Below are 20,862 nucleotides of genomic sequence, written 5' to 3'. Positions count from 1 at the left end.
AGATATTTGACTTGACATTGCTTCCGATTCCCTTGTTATCTTCTCTTTTTGGTGCGTGGGGTATTTGATGTTTATTATGAAAGAAGAAAAGATATTTGCTTGTAATTTTTATTTCTGAGAAAATATTAATCATGAGAAAAATTTGTGTTTACTTGGATTCTGATACTGTACATTGCCAGCTTCTTTTGCCGCTCCTCTTTTTTATTTTATTGTAAAAATTATAAGTATTTTTAATTATTTAATCAATTAAGTTAGACTCTTTTAATCTAATTAATACTCTTTATTCTCCCAAAAAAAGAAAAAAAAGGGATATACTCTTCATGCTTAAACGGGCAAGAAAACTATAAGTTTGATAAACAAAAGCAATCATACAAAGTTATAAAAATTAAGCTATTCCTTGTTTGGTAAAGAGAAAATACAATGGAGAGAAAAAAAAAGGAAAGGAAATAAATTAGGTTAGATTAAAAAATAAAACACTATTGAAAAATATAATAGATAGAACTGTCAAAATAGATCTAAATTTATAGGCTAATCTAACCCACCGCGGATTCAGGTTAGACTAAGAAGATGAAATTTTTTATAATTAATTATAAAACTTAATCCTAGATTGTACTCGTGGTGAATTGGATTGACTCACTTAATCCATCTAAAAAATAAACTATTAGTATTTTATAATATTTTTTAAGACTTTAAAATATTTTATTTATTTAACTAAAAATAGCGTAAAACTCACCCAAAATGTATTTTTAATATTTTTCTAATATTATTCAACATTATTTTATTTAGTGTTTTATTCAAGATTATTTTTAAAATTTTTGATATTATAGTTCTAGACTTCTGAGTTGTAATAATATGTCTTGTTGGGGTGTGTAAAAAATTTAATTTAACTAATATTTTCTAATTTATTCAAATTTATTTTTTTAAAAAATTCTTCTTTTGGTGAATTTTTATTTTTAAAAATATATTTTTATTTTATTTTAAGTAAATTGGTAGAACAACCCATTGAATTCACAGCCTTCTATAGGCCTAGACAAATAACTTTTTTTTAATCAACTTTAAGTGAATTGAATTAAACTATGAGTTGAGATGAGCCGGACAAACTAGTTTTCACAGTTCTAACAACAAACAACAAATCAAGTTTAAGCGTTGTTTTTTTTTAAAAAAAAAAAAACAGATTAAACTTATTTAAGAAAAATCTTGATAGCACTAACCTATTTTTTAAAATGGTCTCACTCTGGCAAGTGGCAATATAAAGACCCTGAAACTGTGTTGACAAAGACACGTGATTATATGAAAGGAAAAACAATAATTTTCTTATTTTTAAGTTTGAAGAAATGAATTTTGTTGTTAATTAAAGGCGATCGAATTAACACACCCGGCCTTAGCACAAATAATTTTGTAATTTTACTTACTAGTTAGATTCTCGGCATACTGTTTTTGTTTTTCTCCATTCTAAACCCATACTCATAAACGACATAAAATGTATATACATTGAATGGGACAACGTGAAGAGAGAGAGATATACATTGTATGACTAAAATACAAAACATCACGTTCAATTTTGGATTAAAAAAATATTAATGACAGAACAAGTTACTACTTAATAAAATATTTATATGATATCGGGTATCATTTGATTTTCACTTATCATATGATCTAGTTAATCATATTTTTATTGTATATTTAGTTCAATGTCAGAAGTCTTCAAATGATAATTTGATCGAAGATTTTCTTTTTCCAAGTAAGTTCCAACATAACATGTTAATTATAAGGCTGTACAAACTTTCTGTTTGTGCAGTATAGAGAAAAATCTCAACCAAACAAAATGAGGTCACAACTAACTAATTAGCATCCGTATGCAGAGGGTGAAATTTATACTACACTGTCATTTTTTTTGCTAAGTACATTATATTTGAAGTCCATCAAGGGAAGAAAGGTGGGGAAAATTACAGTAACATTAATGAAGTTTATGTTGAAGTTCAAAGGAGAGTGACATATGCCTGCTTAGATAACACGGTGTTATAATTCAGTGACCCCATAACGTGTTAGAATTCATAAATGTTTGGTGAATGCCAAATGAATCGAACCTTATCGTCAAGTTCAACCGTGTGAGACCATTTTAGTATTTTATTTGTATTAAAAGAATAAAGAAGCTCAAGGAAAACGTGTAGTGGAGTGGAACCACCCACACACACTAGACCCAGTCTTCGAAAAACGACAGCTCCAGGACACGTGGACGGCGATGATCACTCTGGTTCTCGCAACCACGTGGCCAGCGAATGGAGTTCATGCGAATGGATAACGACGTAATCGGAACGTTGTCGTTTTGCTGCACCGTCCTTTCAGTGTGAGTAGAACAAGACTTGTCACCTGTACTAGCCGTGACTCTCATCATTCACTTACTCATTTAATCTTTGGAATTTCTTTTGCAGCCACCCACCACCATCCGAGAAGTTCAACATACTAAGTAGGAGAGTTAAAAATGGGTCTAGAGAGCCACTCTAGAATTTGAAAATAACACCTTTATATATATAATGATAGATAATGTTCAATTCTACTCATAATCTTATTGCTCTAATAAACAGTTACTCAAATGTCGCAGTCTCTGCACGTAAAGACTTCATCAACATTTATACGACTTCACTTTTTTTTTTTTGGAAGGATTATACGACTTAATTCACTGAGTAGCTCGAGTGGTGGGGTAGCAATATATTGGACCAGAACATAACTCATGAATATACAAGCAAGTTAGCCGGCTCAAGTTCAAAATAAGAATTTTTACCATGATACTATGGGTCAAAACATAACAAGAGAGGGGAGCATCTCAGCTCAGGATTTCATGGATGTAACTTCCGGGAATGTGTTGACCGCGTCGGTGACGCAATACCGCGTCACCCACAATAACGGTGACGTACAATTGCGTAACTGGCGTTGACGTTACAGTCCCCACTCTTCCCCCTTATTTATATTTTCACCTCTATCCTCCACTAATCCTCTCCTCCCCCACACACGTCTTTCTCTCTCCACCATGCACCAAGCCATTCCCTACCGAACCTCCATCCTGACCGGAACATGTGACATGGCACACGCCGGAGGAATCAAAGAATTCAACCTCGCCAATCCATCCAACGTTGCCGCAATGGTTTCGGAGAGCGCAGTGGTAATCATTGGGAAACGGGGGTGCTGCATGTGCCACGTGGTCAAAAGGTTGTTGCAAGGTCTGGGAGTGAACCCTCCCGTGTACGAGGTCGACGAGGACCACGAATCCGCCGTTGCTCGCCACCTGTTCCCGCAGGGCGCCGAAACGGTGCAGTTTCCGGCGGTGTTCCTCGCCGGCAAGTTGTTCGGAGGGTTGGAAAGAGTTATGGCAACTCATATCTCAGGTGAGTTGATTCCCATCTTGAAGGATGCTGGTGCTTTGTGGCTCTGACTCTCACTTTAGCTACCTACATCTGCTCTTTCTTTCTTTTTTTTAAACCTAATTTCTCGAGTGGGGAATTAATTATATAAAGCGATATTAATTTTCTTAGGTTCAATTCCCTCCTTTTTTGTGTTTTACTTTTCTATTCCTGCGTCTCTTAGCTGGGCAAGATGAGAAACTGCGTTGTTAATAACTCCGTTGTGCTGACAAGCCTGGATGAGAGATTTTGTACATTTTGTTTCAATTAGTTGATGTCGACGTACAAGTTCATCAATTGGATCTCAAGAATTTACTGCAAAATGATGTCAATTATGCTTCTAGAAATGTTTTTCTCTTCTTGATTATTTGTAAAGGGAAATTAAACTAGACGGAATTAGTGTATCAACAGGTAAAAAATGTGTTGGTGTTTTTTTTATAATTATTATAATGATTGTACTGAGATTTAAATATAAGGGTTCATACATATTATCCAAACTCTCCACCACTAGGTGGATCTTATGTGATTTATTAAAGTTTAAAGTAAATTATACAAAATTTAAAGAAATTACACATCTTTTATTTTCTTTTAAAAAATATGTAAATTTTTCTTGAAATTTAAGAAAATTGTATATATCCTTATGAAATTTAAGGAAATTATACACATTTTTTTTTATTTTTAAAATTTACATAAATCCTCTAAATATTATGTAAGTATTTGACAATAATAAATACTTTGACAATTTTAATTAAAAAGATAGACTAAAAAAGTAATGTAAAAAAGTTAAAAAAATTTAATATTTTTTATAATAATATTTAAAAAAAAAGTAACATTTAAATTTTACAAGTATAAAAAATAAATAATTTTTATCATAATAACGAATTTCCAACATTTTCATATTTATAAAAATAAAAAATATATTTGAGCTATTTTTAAACAAAATTGTCAATGTACATAATTTGTCACGGTTAAATGTTTAAATAATATTTAGAGGCTTTATATAGATTTTAAAAATAAAATATGTGCAATTTTCTTAAAACTCATGAGATACATATATAAATTTTATAAAAAAAAACATGTGTAATTTCGTTAAACTCAAAGAAAATATGTGTAATTTACGTTAAAATTTATTAAAAATAATCTATCATCATGAATTTCACCTCTAAATCACCAAGAAAAACATTAAATAAAAAGTGAGACATACAAAAATGAGTGTGGCTAGCGCACATTCTTGAGTAAATGTAATTGTGAAATTAAAAATAATGTGTTTTTTTTCACAATTTTCATATTAAATAAAAAGTGAGACATACAAAAATGAATGTGGCTAGCATTCTTGTGTAAATGTATTGTGAAATTAGAAATAATGTTTTTTTTTTCTCTTTCTTTTAATAATTTTTGGGATGCAATATGTTTCAATTAATTGATGAGGACAACAAGTTCATCTTTGATCTAAATCGCTTGGAAAACGCCTCCTCTCTCAGTTTGGAATGGTGAGGTGAGTTTCACGGTGTAGTTGTTAGAAACAGGTACATAGAAGATCCCTTCTTTTTTGTTTTCTATTTTTATTTCCGGTGGCAGGGAAGGGTGATATTTGGTTTTTCTAACTACTGTACGATTGGGAAAAATCACTTTAAAACACTATTATTTTTAACCAAAAATTTATAGTTAATTAGAAATGTATATGGCCATTATATATGAACGAATTTCTTTTTCAGAGAACTACGAAAATTGGAGAAAAATTAACAATATGTAAATTAGGAAAGGATACGTGAATTATTAAGGGATTCTAGTAAAATTGGTTAAACAGCTTATGTTTAATAGTAGAGTTTGACTCCACCTTTTTCAATAAAAAAAATGTCAATTAATAGATTGCATTAGCTAATTTTAAGTTTATGATGAAATCAATGTTTCCAAAAAATTGTGTACAACGAACTATTCCTCTCTTTTGAATCAATGACGATTTTTTTATTCACTTTTTGTATTTGTTTTCTTTTTGGTGGAACAGCCTTTGTTTAAAATGGTAAAAGTCTAAAAATATAAATAATTGGCATGTGAAGCACATCATCAATAGGGATAGAGGTGTCAACCTAGTTAAAATTTCTGTCCCTATTGTGATGTTAAATCATGCCTCCTTTTGATTAAAAGGAAAAAAGAAAAGAGTAATTTAATATAAAGACAACTATTTAACAGAGTTAGAAAATATATATATCTTATGTAAATATTATTATGGCTTGTTTTTGACACATTCAAGCCTTATTTTGTATTGAGTAAAGTTCTTTTAGCTTAAAAAAAATCAAAGCATATGTTTAAAAAAAATACTAATTATGAAATTTTTTGAAAAAAATACAAGAAAATAACTTATTATAATTCTCTCTTTATTTTATAATTGTTTTTTTTTTCGTGCATGATCGTGATAGTGACATATGACAAGGTTTTCCTCAAACATGAAGGCAAGTGTAACATTGAGTTTTGAGATGTAACCCAATTTTCGCCACAAGTTGTGAAAAAAAAAAAGATCAAGAAAAAATGGTCTTTGGGAACACAAGCATGGGGACGATGATCTCTCATGCATGCACACCGACAACGGATTTCCTACGAGGGCAAGCACATCTTATGAGGCTACGCATATGGCAGTGATGAATTGCAGTGTAATTATAAGGGTTATAGTGCAAGAGAAGATTTTCCAATGAGGCAAAAAGGGTTTTCATACCTTCTTTGTTTGCTCTCTATTGTGACTTTCTTGTTTTATTGTAGCAACCGTGAGTGATGATGAGAATCAAGGGATGAAAGCACATCCTTTTGCAAATTCCAAATGAATCTATTACAAGAACAGGAACAAAGAGATTCATGGAAGCATTAAAATGGATTTATTCAAGACATTTGGCCCAATCATAATCCTGTTCAATTTGAATTTGAGCTTAAACACATGCTTACACTAATTTGGGATAAAGATGGAGCTATTAGAGGAGTTTTGGGCCAAAATCACTCAAATTGAGGTCCTTGGGTTATTGACTATACATGTACTAGTTAAAATTGTGCTCAATTATGTTATTTTGGACTGAAGGAGTGCTTTTATGGTCAATTAATGTATTTTGATGAATTCAGAGTTGAATATGTTGTCTTTTCATTTACTTTGGTTCAATAAGAGTCTTTTTAGATTGGGGATAATAAATGTATTCAATTGTTGCATAAACAAACAAATTAAAGTGAGCATTTTGATTTGCCTAGTAATTGTGCTATTACATAGGCATTTAGTGCTAGTAATTACCTAGGTCAGCACTTATATTATACAAAGGCAAAAACTCACTGTATCCAACACCAAGTTGGATGAAGCAAATATTTTGAACGATTCATATTTTTGGGAGTTTTTCTCATTGGTTCTTTTTAGAACTTTTATGACTTAGGATGAATGCAATTCAAGTGTTCGTGAATTCAAAGGTTCTAAATTTTCTTGAGTTCACATCATTTTGTTATGAGAGCTTTTGTCCTAAAATTAGGTTATCTCCTTATTTAGTTTTATTCTTGCATGTTGTTTCCTTTGTCTTCTTTTGTCCTTTTTTATTGTTTGTTGATCTTCTTTATTTTTAAGTTTTTGTTGTCTATCTTCTTATTTAAAAAGTGAAAAAAAGAAAAGTAGAAAATAGCAAAAGAAAAAGCAAAAAATTAGCAGAAGAAAAATAAGTGAAAAAATAGTACGAAAAAAAAGAGAAGAAACTTTGCTGATTTTAAAGTATTTACAAATCATTGTCTCAAGTTCTAGTCATTATTTTTTCCGTTCTTTTGTATACATCCTTTTTGTACTGTCTTTTGTCCCTAGTCCTTACTATAAGTTTGTGTGATTAATTAGATCGTTAAGGTAAAATGACTTTGCGGTCCTAGCGGGGATAACACCTTAAAGGAACCGTCAGAACAGTACAGGGCCAACATGGTCATTTCAAAGTTTCCCTCCGCAAGTTTAAACTGTCTCTGTTCTTGTTTCCCCGGTTCTCAACACAAGATAGGGAACCAGAAGAACTAGAAGAAGATGATAAAGTATTTCAATTTCAATCGACGAAGGGACAACAGCGCCGATGCCTCACTGTAGGCGACGCCTTCTTCGTCGCCGGTGATTGATCCGGCGAGTCCAATTCGCCTTGTCTATTGCGACGAGAATGAACGGTTCCGCCTGGACCCCGAAGCCGTCGCCACGCTCCAGCTCGTCAAGGAACTCGTTGGCGTGGTCTCTGTGTGCGGCCGTGCTCGCCAGGGCAAGAGTTTCATTCTGAATCAGCTGAATTTTCAATTGAAGTCAATGCATGATTCTTTCTTTGGAGTTTAGGGTTTAATAACTTTTATTTTAGTCATAGGCATTGTAGTATTGTACATTAGGATTGTGGAAGGGCGTTCCGTGCTGTTCGAGGCACTGAATACGTTTATTGGCTACAGTTTTTAACTCATGGATAGTGATTCAGAGATGTAATTTTAAGTTAATCACTTTTTTTTTTTTAGATTGGGGAGCGTTTTTGTCTACCTAATGAAATGCAGTGCGTAGTGGATGTGTCTGTGCTTTGTAGATTGTTATTGCCTATTGTTGTAGCCTATTATGGTGTGGAAGAGAAAAAGTTGGGAACTGTTTTTTCATGTCAGTTAAGCTCTTTGACATTGAGGATAAAGTGAAGAATAGTGATGGTTTTTATACAATTGGTTTGGAGTTTATGCTGCTATTCTGCCTGTTACTGTCATGAATGACATAAGATCAAGGAAAGAAACCTCTTGTCAAACCATTTTAGTGTGTTTTTTTTTAATCGGTATGACATATGACTTTTCTTCTGGCATTGCTTTCCCCTCCCCCCCTCTTGGATATGTTTATTAGAGTGAAATGCAACGAAAGAAACTAGCTAGTAACGGAGAGAAAGTGTTAGAAAGTAGAAGAAAATATTGGAGAGAATTTGAGAATGAAAAGTGTTTGATCTTATTAATCTGAAAAGTTGTCCATATATCATATAATGTTCTTATTTGTAAATCTGAGAGATTAACTTACTCTATTACACAATCTGACATGTCAGTTACAGTTGGCACGCCAACCAACTTTCTAATTAACAAGCCAAATAGTATACTAATTGCCAGTTTTCATGTATTAGACAGTGAAGGAATAGATGCTTATGATCAAATGGTTAGCTTGGGTTCTCTAAGTGATATACATATGCTTTCTTCTATTTTATGTCTGTTTGGTGTTCTAATCACCTTGGATTTTGGATATTGAAGCTAACTACTGTAGTAATACCATACTACTTTCTGTATTTAGTTTCTTGTGTGTATGTGCTAGCCCATTTCCAACCGTTGTAATGTCCTTTTCCTCTTTTTCTTTTTTTTCAATGTACAGGGAAACTTACAGCACCCAGATATTCTCATTAACTGTCCTTTTGTCTAGCAAGTTCATTTACAACCAGGTTGGGGAAGCTTATGGAAGCCTATATTTAGGCATAATTGAGTGTGCTTTTACTTCTATTATTTGATTTTGAGCGTTTAGTGAATCGTCCTCTACACCTTCTAACTATTTAAGCTACCCTTATTCCTACAACTCCAACAGTCCAACCACCTACTAGTCCTGTAAATATAGCTAATTTGTCTCATCTTTATTTCTACTGTCTTGAATCTTATTAAGGTGTCTTTTTTGTGTGTGGGGGGAAGGGGGCTAGGGGTTGGGTAACAAATTTTTCCCCATTATTTTGGACTGTACACCCCTGTTATCATTTTCTTATAATGCTAAAAAATTCATCTGTCTTCTGTAGGCAGCATATTGGGCATGTTTAAGCTTCTTTTTTTCTTAAAGCACTTTTTTTAAAAAATAAAATAAGCCTTTTCTGTTTTTTTTATGTGTTTGTCTAAACTACTTTAGCAGAAAATTGCTTTTTTTAAGAAGCAACTCCTATCTCTTAAAAAGTCACTTTTTTTAGAATCACTTTTTTTAAGTTTAAACAAACTGACTCATAATATATAACCAGGATATTTGATCTCTACTCTCTAGTTTTGTTGAGAAAACAATTTAGCTTCTCTAATTTAGAGAAGTTTTAATCTCTTTAAACTCATAAGCTACTTGGGCACATCTCCTGGCAAAATTGTAGCATGCTGCAGCTGCTCCTTATTGGACTAATTTTGAAGGATTTAGTGGGAGCCTGGCAGGGTTTCTGCTACTTTGCAATTAGAACCTTGAAGTAAATATGGTTGGGGCTACATAGGATCGCTTGTGTGGTTTCTGTTCTGAATAGAATATATCATATAGGGTGGATAAAGTTTTATTTTGGCTATATAATCCCGTTCTTAGTAGTCCTTCTTTTTTTATTTTAATCTGTAGAATTTGGAAACCAAGCAGTGGCTCAGTTTTGAAGAAGAAACCCTTACAAGGAGAATTCTCTCCTTTCCTGTCAATGAATCACCCAATCAAATTAGATTTCTACTTTCTTGTAAGTCTGTGACAGTCGTTTAGATTTATTTCCTTTTTTCTTATTGTCAAGCATCATTTGATGCTTACTGCTTCTATTAGAAATTTAAAGAATTATTAAAATGAATTCTGTTTTTGACTTTTGACTAACTTAACTTGACTATAATTCTTACACTAGTTATTTTTAATGGGTGTGCCTTTTTTCTGTTTGGGGAGTGGGCTAATATTGTATGTCATGCTTCTAATTTGTTGACTCTGGACAGGATTATAAGAAGAATGCATATATAGAAGCTGATCTACAATGCTCTAATGCCGTACAGTCTATGGAAAAGAGGCTAAGGGCGGCTTGTAATGCTTCCGATTCAAAGATAGATAATGTTGCCAAGGTAATTCTTCGGCTAGCTGCAAATATTGATGCTTGTAGGGTGGCTTTATTGACTGACTTGATTATGTATATCTTGTGCAGGTTCTTGATGCTCTTTTATGTGAATATGAAAAATCCATTCAAGCTCCAGGGAAGTGGCAAAAACTTGCTGTCTTCTTACAACAAAGGTTTGTCTTCAGATACTGTTTTCAATTGTTTCTTTTCTTTTAAAATTGACTTTTAATAGTTTACTTGTTGGTGATACTAGTTTTGAAGGACCAGCACTAGACCTGACCTGGAGACTGATAAATAAAGTTGAATCTGACAAGAGTTCTCTCAGTTTAATTATCAATTGATTGAAGATAAGATGGCCATGCTTAGTAAGCAGTTGGAAACCAGTGAAAGTGAGAAGTCTGAGTATATTAAACGCTATGAGGATGCCATCAATGATAAGAAGCAGCTAACTGATGAATATATGAATCGCATAACTGATCTGCGGGCTAGCTGTCGCTTGCTGGATGAGAGATATTATAGCTTATCAAAAACATTGGATTCTACCAAGCAAGAATCCATGGATTGGAAAAGAAAATATGAACAAGTTTTATCAAGGCATAATCTGAGGAAGGCCAGGCTAGTTCTGAAATAGCAGCCCTCAAGTCACGTAGTGGTGCTGCTGAAGCAAGGTTGGCTGCAGCTAGGGAGCAATCTCAGTCTGCTCAGGAGGAGGCCGAAGAGTGGAAGCGGAAGCGGAAGTATGACATTGCTGTTAGAGAAGCAAAAGCTGCTCTAGAGAAGGCAGCAATTGTGCAGCATTACACAAACAAGCAAACACAATTGAGGGAAGATGCTTTAAGAGAGGAGTTTTCTGGTACTTTGGCTGAAAAGGTAAGCTCTCTGATGTTCCTGCTCTGCGCTTTTGCAAATCTCTCTGGTTGCCTAGAATTGTGTTGCATAAAGTTCAATGTGACACAAAGATAAGCTTATTAATGTTGTATATGATGAATGGGATGGGGAATGGAGTTCTTATTCATTTCTCCTTGTTGATCTATACAGGAAGATAAAATAAAGGAGAAAACTGCCAAAATTGAGTATGTTGAGCAGTGTTTATCAACTTCTTTGAAATTGTAATTGAAGGTAAGATTCATGGCTGCTAAGATAATTCAAGAGAACTGTTTTATATACTCTTTTGCTTTCACTTCCACCTTCATATCTTTTTCATATGGTTAGTCAGATGGACTATTTGTACCACAGAGCACTTCATGGGCTCTCAGTAAGACAAGATTTATCTTGTGCATGTTTGTAATGAATTACGTTTTTTGTTTGATACTCCGACCTATCCCTTCCACCCCCACCAAAAGAAATAAAAAACGAACTAATGGTTGGAGTTGAGAGTATTAGGAATTATTAACTTGGTTCTGTGAAGTGCCATGGTTGGTGTTTTAACTGAGTAGCACTTAATTTAAACAGCAATGCACACCAGAGAAACACTTTTGATACCTGAAGTCAATTTGGATACTAATGCAATTGATTTTTTTGTATTGTCTATTATACACATGTTGACCTTTTGGGTTTAAATACCATGTCTGATGCTAGAAATGTGTGCAGGCTGCTGAGTCAAAAATAAGAAATTATGAATCAGAGATATCACCACTGAGGCTTGAAATTAAAAAGTTGACTGAGAGATTGAAAATTGAAAATGCCAGGGCTCAGTCATATGAGAAGGATGTGATGGTAATTCAACAGGAGATTAAAGAAGTTCAGGAAAGATGTCAAAATGCTGGGGTACTGAAGTAGCTGACAAAGCTAGGGCTGAAGCCGACTAGGCTCAGAAGGAGAAGAGCGAGATGCAGAGGCTTGCAATGGAGAGACTGGCACATATTGAGAGGGCTGAGAGGAAAATTGAAAATTTGGAGAGGGAGAAAGATAATTTGGAAGATGAATTGCAAAGAGTGAGGGATTCAGAGAAAGATGTACTTGATAGGGTTTCAACTCCAGAGAAAAAGGTGGAACAGAGAGAGAAGGATATAGATTCACTTTTGAAGATGGAACACACAGGCGAAATAGCACACAGATTCTTGATCAACTTTTGGAAACAGAACGTGAAGCATGTGCTTAGGCAAATAGCAGGTCTGACTCTCTCTCTCTCTCTCTCTCTCCAGTTACAGTCTGCACAAGCAAAAATTGATTCTCTACATCAAGAGCTGACCAAGTTTCGACTGAATGAAACAATATTGGACAGTGAGCTAAAAACTGCCTCTCGTGGAAAGCGTTTGAGGGTAGATGATGATATAGGTGTAGAATCTGTTCAGGACATATTCGAGCCCTACAATCTTAAGGGGAACTAAGAGATCTAAGAGTACATCTAATCCACTTAAGTTTACACGTCTGGAAGATGTTGGTTCCATTGAGGGTGATGAAGAAGACTACAGTCAACAAACTAACGAGGATGACTATAAAAAGTTTACAATCAGAAGCTCAAGCAAGAGCTGACAAAACATAACTACGGTGATCAGCTGCTTGAGTTGAAGAATCCCAACAAGAAAGCTATCATTGCTCTGTACGAGAAATGTGTTCTTCAGAAGTCATAGGCATAGCAGTTCTGTAAAGACTTATACCAGAACGTAGCATGTAATCATGTCAACCAGTAGAGGCCTCTAACATGGGTGTGGGCCATACAAATTTCATTTATGCCATGGTGGCTCGCATCTGAACCAAAAGTGTTTTTGTTAATTCGATTTTTCAGTTTTAGTGCTTTATTATACTGTATGTGTTTAGTTGGCCTGCTAATAGTGACATCGGGTTGGCAGAAGAGATGATGGCCTGATCTTTATTTGTTAAATCAAATTAAATGCTCGCTCGAGTTAGTTGTATTGAGTAGGTTTTCTATAGTTGTATTCGGTGTTTATTTGTAAGTTGGTGCTACTAACAATGGATATTAAATTAGTTTTGAACCATATAATTTAGATTAGCCTTTTGGTTGAGCATCCCTTTTGTTCCTGAAGAACGGATTAAAAAGGTGAGCAGTCACCGACAGATAAAATTGTATATATGATGGGCCTCCTTTTGCAAAGACTTTTGGTTGCATGTCTACGTGACAAAGTACCAACATATGAATGGATGGTACCTGTCCTAAATTACATTTGTATGTGTTGTTTCATGCGGTAATTATGTGCGTGGTCTCTTCACAGTAAGCAACTTCCATTGGACAAGCTCACAAAGTAGCAATTGCAAAGAGTCTAGCCAAAACTACAATATTAAAAAAAGAACCGCAGTCAACAAGTTTCATTCCTTTCTACCATTATGCCAGATTAGGAAGTCTTAACTAAGTTGAAAAGTATTCATATTAAGAATTTAAGATTGTAACTACCGACACTGTTAGTTTTCATACATGTTTACAACTTATAATCAACTAACTTTACTCATAAAAGAAAATAGATGATAACGCATAATGAGAGGATTTTTAAGTATCATTATGTAGACCGAATCCCAACAGAGACAATGTTATAGGTAATCCGTATATCTCATTATTAAGTGTAAGAAAGTTACACATTCTCATCTAATCATAATTTCATTTTCATACTATTATAAATTTATTAACTTTCATAATAATTATTTTAAAAATTATATTAACAGTATTTTCTGTTTAATTGACACTTTTTTTCTCCTACAGTGTATAGTTATTAAATCCAAAAACTAATGTAAGAAAAAAAGTAATATTAAATTGACAATGTATATCCAGTCAGAAAAGCGATGAGGACATGCTTATAATAAGTTTTTTGGATTAACATTCAAATTAAGAAAGAGAAATTATATTTGCATAATAAAAATAGATAGAAACACAAATAAATTAAAATAATGATACTTTCAAAAAATAGTACGTAAAATTTATTGTATACGTAATATAATTCATTAAGAAAACTTTTTGGTTTTTTGAAGAACATTAAGAAAACCTTGAACTTCTGCAATGAAATGATTTCTTTTGCCCCTTAGTTTGTAATTATTTAATTTGTATAGATTCATTTATTCTCGTTAGACGTACACGTACGTAGTAACGTAGGGGATAACCGATAATGGATATGATCCTTGAGGCAGGCGCTTTCCAATCGCATTTGTACGTAATGAGATCAGATTGAAACCGCGACGAAACCTTAACAACTTTCTATTCCCTTTTTTTGTCAAGGAAAGATAAAGATTCTGATTTTAATATCTTCTATTCTAACTCCCAATTGTCAATAGTTGAATGGGTATATCATATGAGATGTTGGAAATATCAAATCTTAAAATAAAAACTTAAATATATTTTTAATCCTTTAAATTTAAATAATTATCTTTTTATCCTTCAAAATTAAAATTGTTTTATTAGTACTTTAAAGTTTTGAAAAATTATTTTTAATCCCTTTTTGTTAATTATATTTATGATTTCATAATTTCTGTTAAAATAAATATTTTTAATTTAATTTTTTTAAAAGTAATTTTTTATGATTTTAAATCCTCAAAATATTTTACTCATGGATTGGTGACCATTTTTTCCCACATATTTTGGTGGGTTTAAAAAATAAAAATAATTACAATAATTTTTATATATTCTAACGAATTTAATGATCATAAATTATTTTCAAAGAAATTAAATTAAAAAATATTCTAATGATAAAAAATTATCACAAATTATAATATCATTAACGCAAAAGAAATAAATGGACTAAAAATAACTTTTTAAAAATTTGAGGGACTAATAAAGTTTTATTTTTAAGGATTAAAAACCAATTATTTAAATTTAAAGGATTAAAAATATATTTAAGTCTAAAATAAATAAAAGGTTAAGTTATCTTATATAAAAAATAGATATATCAATAATTATAAAATTCTTTTTTTATATTAAGTGGGCAGACATATAATAATTTTAAGTCATAGTAGCTGCAATCCGCATCACTAATTGGAAAGAGGGAGAAAAACTACAAGGAACCGCAATTTAGAACCATAAATAAGATAAATCTACTGTCTTCACCTTATTTTACAATCGACCTTTCAAAGAAAACAGGGGGGAAAACTACAAGGGACAAACTTCCCAGCAAATTAAGTAGCTGACACGCATAATATAATAATAATGAAACATCTCAGCATTTTTTTCAGGATTGAGGGGGTGCAAAATTCAATTCTAGACAAAATACAGTATATAGACTGACTATAGTTCTGAAGAGTAGTCAATAAACGATATCCCTGCTACTATTGTAATATCTATAAGCACATTTTACGAATATACATGTACCCTAAAATTAAAATCAAACTACAGTACCGCAAATATATATACCTAACTTGCTTGTCTCTCAACTTCAACCAGGGTCAATTATGGGAAATTAAGTCCACCATGCCTGCACCATATTGATCTTAATAAGGAAGCCAACTTATTTTTCCAACCCTTGAAATTCCTTCATTCTAATCCCACATATAAATAATGTTACGTACTGATCAATTAGTAAAGGAAACAATATGGAGAACATTTATATGCAAGTCTTTGTCATTGCTGCTCTGCCTAGAATCTCTTCCCAGTGTTACTTTCAAATCTTGCTTTCTTTGCATCCATTGTTAAGCGAATATAAGAGCCATCAACTTGAACAACCGAGCTGGGAATAATTAGTTGTGAGGAACTTTCCCTGTTATGACTCACATGGACGTGATCATAATCTATGTAAGGAGCAGTGTAGCAATCCAAAAGAGTTGCAGTAGTTTTAGGTATTAATGATATATTAATGTTGTCTTGGCCACTTCCATCATTCAACATTTTTTCGTATGAATCCTTTATTATAATGGGATTGCCACATTGTCTAGGTTGTGTCTGATAGAAGACCTTTGAAACAACTAATTCTCCATCTTTCTCTTCTTCAGTACTGCCAAGATGGTATTGATGCATCACCCAATTAGTTTTCTCAGGCTTCTTTTGTCTTCCATAGTTGGTGTAGAGTACTAGTATTTTCTTAAAACCTTTTACTGCACCACCGGCTGCTGCAAAAACTGCTCTAGTTTTTCCCGTTTTGTGCCATCTTGTTTCACTTCCTTCATCATCAGTGTGAACTTTTCTTCTTTTCCTCGTTCCAGTTGTGTATGCTTTTGAGGGCCTGTGAAAGAAGTGGCGGATCTGTCCATCTTTGCTAACACCTGCATTGTTTCATTGAACAATTTCTCATATCTCTCGCATTGCATAATCTAGCTATCATATCTTTCATTTCTCTCTCTCTTGATCTCTACATCTCTCTTCATTCCACCAATTCCACATCCCACAAGGGATGCCAGGAAAAAGTTACCCTTTTTAATTTGTGAATGATGTTTGGGAAGTGAATCTCATAAAAAAGGTGAGTATTATCCGGTAGGAAAAATTTAATATATATATATATATATATATATATATATATATATATATATATAAGAAAAGGTAAGGAGAACAAAATAGATATAATAAATGATATGTTAGTAAAAAAAGAGATAAAATTAAAGAAAATGTGATGCAAATGAAATATAAGAGAAAATGAATGTATATTTGTAAAAGTTGAATCGAGTAAGAAATTGAGAAAGCTCCCCATTAAGAGTAAAAAGGCAGCAACCTCATTTTTCTTTTGTTGATACAATTAGCCGACGACAATCCTCTATTTGGTATCATGTTGAAATATGACATAAAATATAAAAAAATATTGCTGAAAATTAAGGGATGACAATTACATTTCTCTTGCTACATGGCTAATGGAAGATAAGATGCCACTTTTGATGAGTTTGGTAGTCATTGCTAACTTAAGAACTTTCTTGCAACATATATAGTTGAACAAGAAGTTGGTTATATAAAAGAGCTGCATGCTTCTCCCATGTGCATCTTTCTTTGAACATATATTAAGAATGACACATACAAGGAGTACTGGACGGAAAGTTTTCTTTGCTACGTTACAATTGCAAGAACGACGAATGAAGAAATGCATGATTGTGTAGACTTGTAATTTTTTTTTATTTCAGGTTATCCGTTTATATTTATCCCCAATTTCTCATACTAGCTAGAATTTCTAGCTCATATTAAAATCTTTAGTATCTCTAAAAATATGAAGAAAATTTAATTTTAAACCAAAAACATTTTCTCATAAGTTAATTTTTGAGATCTCATTTTATAGAGTGCATAAAATGTTCTGCTGTCATTTTCAAATTTGAACCGCCTTATGATTAGAGATCCTTTTCAAAGAAAAAAAAAATCATTTCATTGCTAAAACAATTAATTTCATGCATGCGGTATCGTGCACATCAAGACGTGTCTCCCAATAAATGAGAATTCAATGATGTGTATATGCAATAAGTATTCTAAAACACGAAACTATACTAATTAATTAGACAAAAAATAATTAAAATAAAATAAATTAAGTAAAACATGAAGCACCTGGTAGCTTTTCTGGGTGTGTATAACAGATCCCATTTTCGCCTTCAAGCGTTGGTATGAACTCGTCAATAAGGGGATGAAGCTTGCATGCATCAGACGCCACTTTTGCCTCCAAATGTTCTAATATTTCTTGGTCATTTGGGTCAAACTTCACTCCAGCTGGTAACCCCGGCAAGTCATGGATTCCACCCTAATATTTCACCACGCACGTACAACACAAACTAATTAAAGATTGGCCCATATATAAACAAAAGCAACTACTTAAAAAAGAGAAAAGCACAAACATGTATAGGTTAAGGAAACATATAAAACTATGTGGGGTTTAGAAACCTATATTTATATAATAAGTACCTGATCTTTGAATTCAATGTTATGGCCGCACGAGGGGCATGTTATGGTTCTAATTTCTTCGGTGAGCTTTATGCCATCAGTGTTAGGAGTAATAGTTATTGTTGGCGTCGTTGATTCAATAACCCTATCCTCATCAGAGTCATTGCACCATGTCATCTTTTTGTGTTAATTTCCTATGCACTTGCACATATATGTATATATATCTCAAAACAAAATTCTTTTTCTTCCAAACCCTCCTACAATATCAGCTCCTCCCTAATAAAATACAAAAAAAAAAAAAATATATAGAGATGAAAAGGGGTGAAGAAAGGTAGAGCTAGTAGCTTTTTCTCTTTGGGGACTCGTTTCTTCTGAATCAACTTCTCTATTTGCAGAAAGAGAGAGAATTTAATCGTACCAGGGTGCCACTTTTCCTTCTTCTGTATGTGTTTATGCTAAGATTCAATGATTGAGCTGTGCTTGATTTCCCTAACTGCTGGCTGGGTCTTGTTCAGAGAGAGAGAGAGAGAGAGGATATAAAAAAAAAGGTAAGAAATAAAGGGTGGGTCTAGATATAGGGAAGGTTGCTTGGAGGTCACGTTTGGCTACGCTCTCGTATATACGCTTTTACCACGGAATAAGTGCGTCCTAGCTATTTAGGAAGACTTTTTTCGGATACAACAACTAATTGCACCTGACCTAATTAAGTAATTAATTAAAAAGGGTATCGTTATTATACATGGATTAATATTAAAACTTTACTAGCAAAAGGAAAGATAAAGCACAATTATAATTAATCATTATATATAACCCAAGTTAAAAAGATGGAGGAAAAGGTAGTGGTAGCAAAGAGTGGAGACGGGGCAACCTGATTCTTCTTAAGACGTTTCACCACTCTAGAGTGTATATGTGTTTTGCGCGTGTTGGGAGTTCATTAGCTGCAGCATCAAATTTGAGTGCAGTTAAAGATATGTGAAAATTCATACACATCAGAAGAGACATGTACATACTAACCGATCAAGAATGTAACCCGAGGAATACATTTGTTTATTTAGTTAACTTTCATAGAAATTCATAGTTAACTCTTTCAAAAGTTGAAATGCATGAGTTAATTTTAATTTAATTTAAGAGAGAAGTTGAATTTCTTTTCGTAAGTATATTCCTGTTACTCGCCTTTTTCACGTAGATTCCATGTTTAGGCAATTATTCCACGTCTATTGTCCTCTGAACACAACGAAAATATGTTCAAAGTTTCACGCAGAACATGTTACAATATTCAGAGAATTTCGTAAAGAATTTTGTTTACCATGGTCTTAAACACAATAATTAAAAGATTAAAAAAGACAACATTTAATATTAATAAGGAATTGTTACATTTTGCTAACTAGACGATCGAAGTGGTTTCATTTTATGGTGTTACCACTTATTTTCACATGTGGAGGGAGACATGCAACCCTCGTTGAATTAGGATCAGTTGCTCTTTAAATGCTCGATTTGTTGCATTTACATACTTTTGAACGTGTTTATGCTAGTATATCTCAATTAGCCTAGGCTAGGGGCACGGATTTTAGCATCTTATTACTATTTTCCATCAAACAAGAGATATGATTATGGTATGGTACAGTAGAAGACACTTGCTGCCAAAGTCATTGACGTTTCGACGTTGGGTTGGAGGGATGTTTTTGTCAATTTGCATTGAATTGTATAAATCGATTTGGAACAATATAAGTATCATCTGGTTTCGATGTCGACTTCAAAGTATGAAAAATAGACACGGACACAGAAAAGCACAACCATTTATTATGTTTTTCCACGTGGCATCCGCCGACACGTTTTTGTGAGCTTCTCCAAGAAAACACGCAAGAGAAACTTAGGCATTAAGCTTCTTCTTGTTTTTTTTTTTGGACGAGGAGGATGTTTTCCGCAGAATACCGTATAGTATACGCACAAGGGATTGGGAACGAGTGACTACGAATATTTTGAGCTTTCGATTCTCGGTGGGGTTAGATTAAGTTTACTGAAAAGAATATAACTAATTTGATTAAACGTAAGTTGTCGAGTTCGCATTTTTATTTTTAAATTTATGAAAGAAAATATTTTAAAATAAAATCATTTAGATAAAAGAATGATTATTTTTAGAATGACTATTTTAACAAATTATAACTTTCATGAGATCATTATACTTTAACAGGTGGTTTCAAAAATGATTTTTTTATCGGTATGAATTGAATATAATGTCAGATAAATTTACAATAATTCACATATTTTATTTAATTAATTAAGTTAGACTTTCTTAATTCAAAATTTATAAATATATAGTTGTATTAAGATAATTTTTATTTAAAAAATACACGTCAGTAAATCCTATAATGATTTGTTAACCTATATTAACTCATTTTTTTTAGAAAGAGAAATAATTTTAGCAACTTATAACTTTAATTTTTTAATGTAATATAAACTAAAAAGGTGTAGTTTGCTAAGACATTATTTGTAAAACAAAACAAACGAGTGTAAGTTAGTAAGTCTTATATTTTATATATTTAATTTAATTTTTCAAAAAATATAAAAAAGGAGAAAAAGAAAAAAGTTAAGATACTTAAAGAATAGACATGAGAGTACTTCACCATCTAATACATTATATGTCCTTCTTTGCATCATGTTTTATATTTGTTTTGCATGTATTTTGTGTTAGATTTAGGTTTCATTCTATTGTTATTTGCTTAATTTATAGAGCTATCAAAATGAATTGGTCTAGTCTATTTTAACTCATTCTATAAATGAGTCATTATAGTCCGACTCACTTGAAATTGAGTCTTGAAAGAATTGATCCAATTGATCCGCCATGAGTTAATAGGTTAAATGGATTGATTTATCAATTCACCTAAAATTGAAAAGGTTATTTTAAAAAAAATAACAAAAAATTATTTTTAGAAAAATAAAT

At 32.6% G+C, this 20,862-nt stretch overlaps 2 protein-coding genes and 1 pseudogene across 2 annotated transcripts; 2 read left to right on the top strand and 1 right to left on the bottom strand.

Annotated features, from left to right (window-relative positions):
* The first annotated feature begins 2,578 nt into the window (after positions 1-2,578).
* Positions 2,579-6,751, top strand: LOC114388473 (glutaredoxin-C9-like). The gene is made up of 2 exons (XM_028348977.1): positions 2,579-3,383; positions 5,816-6,751. Exons 1-2 carry the CDS (start codon positions 3,029-3,031, stop codon positions 5,869-5,871), a joined length of 411 nt encoding a protein of 136 aa, XP_028204778.1. The 5' UTR covers positions 2,579-3,028; the 3' UTR covers positions 5,872-6,751.
* Positions 6,752-7,060: 309 nt separating this feature from the next.
* Positions 7,061-13,167, top strand: LOC114387074 (annotated as a pseudogene).
* Positions 13,168-15,151: 1,984 nt separating this feature from the next.
* On the bottom strand, positions 15,152-18,474 carry LOC114388709 (NAC domain-containing protein 73-like). The gene is made up of 4 exons (XM_028349352.1): positions 18,340-18,474; positions 17,943-18,197; positions 17,592-17,781; positions 15,152-16,336 (listed from the first exon to the last, which is right to left on the bottom strand). The coding sequence occupies exons 2-4, from the start codon at positions 18,096-18,098 to the stop codon at positions 15,714-15,716; spliced, it is 969 nt and encodes a 322-aa protein (XP_028205153.1). The 5' UTR covers positions 18,099-18,197; positions 18,340-18,474; the 3' UTR covers positions 15,152-15,713.
* Between the last annotated feature and the right edge of the window lie 2,388 nt (positions 18,475-20,862).

This window comes from Glycine soja, chromosome 15, assembly GCF_004193775.1.
Source record: "Glycine soja cultivar W05 chromosome 15, ASM419377v2, whole genome shotgun sequence".
Taxonomy (NCBI): Eukaryota; Viridiplantae; Streptophyta; class Magnoliopsida; order Fabales; family Fabaceae; genus Glycine; species Glycine soja.
This window is presented reverse-complemented; position numbering and strand designations above follow the sequence as displayed.

Coding starts and splice junctions, on each gene's coding strand:
- LOC114388473 (XM_028348977.1), top strand. CDS start 3,029: ATGCACCAAGCCATTCCCTACCGAACCTCCATCCTGACCGGAACATGT. Junction 3,384..5,815: donor TATGGCAACTCATATCTCAG/GTGAGTTGATTC, acceptor TGATCGTGATAG/TGACATATGACAAGGTTTTC.
- LOC114388709 (XM_028349352.1), bottom strand. CDS start 18,098: ATGACATGGTGCAATGACTCTGATGAGGATAGGGTTATTGAATCAACG. Junction 17,782..17,942: donor ACATTGAATTCAAAGATCAG/GTACTTATTATA, acceptor GTGAAATATTAG/GGTGGAATCCATGACTTGCC. Junction 16,337..17,591: donor ACACCCAGAAAAGCTACCAG/GTGCTTCATGTT, acceptor GAAACAATGCAG/GTGTTAGCAAAGATGGACAG.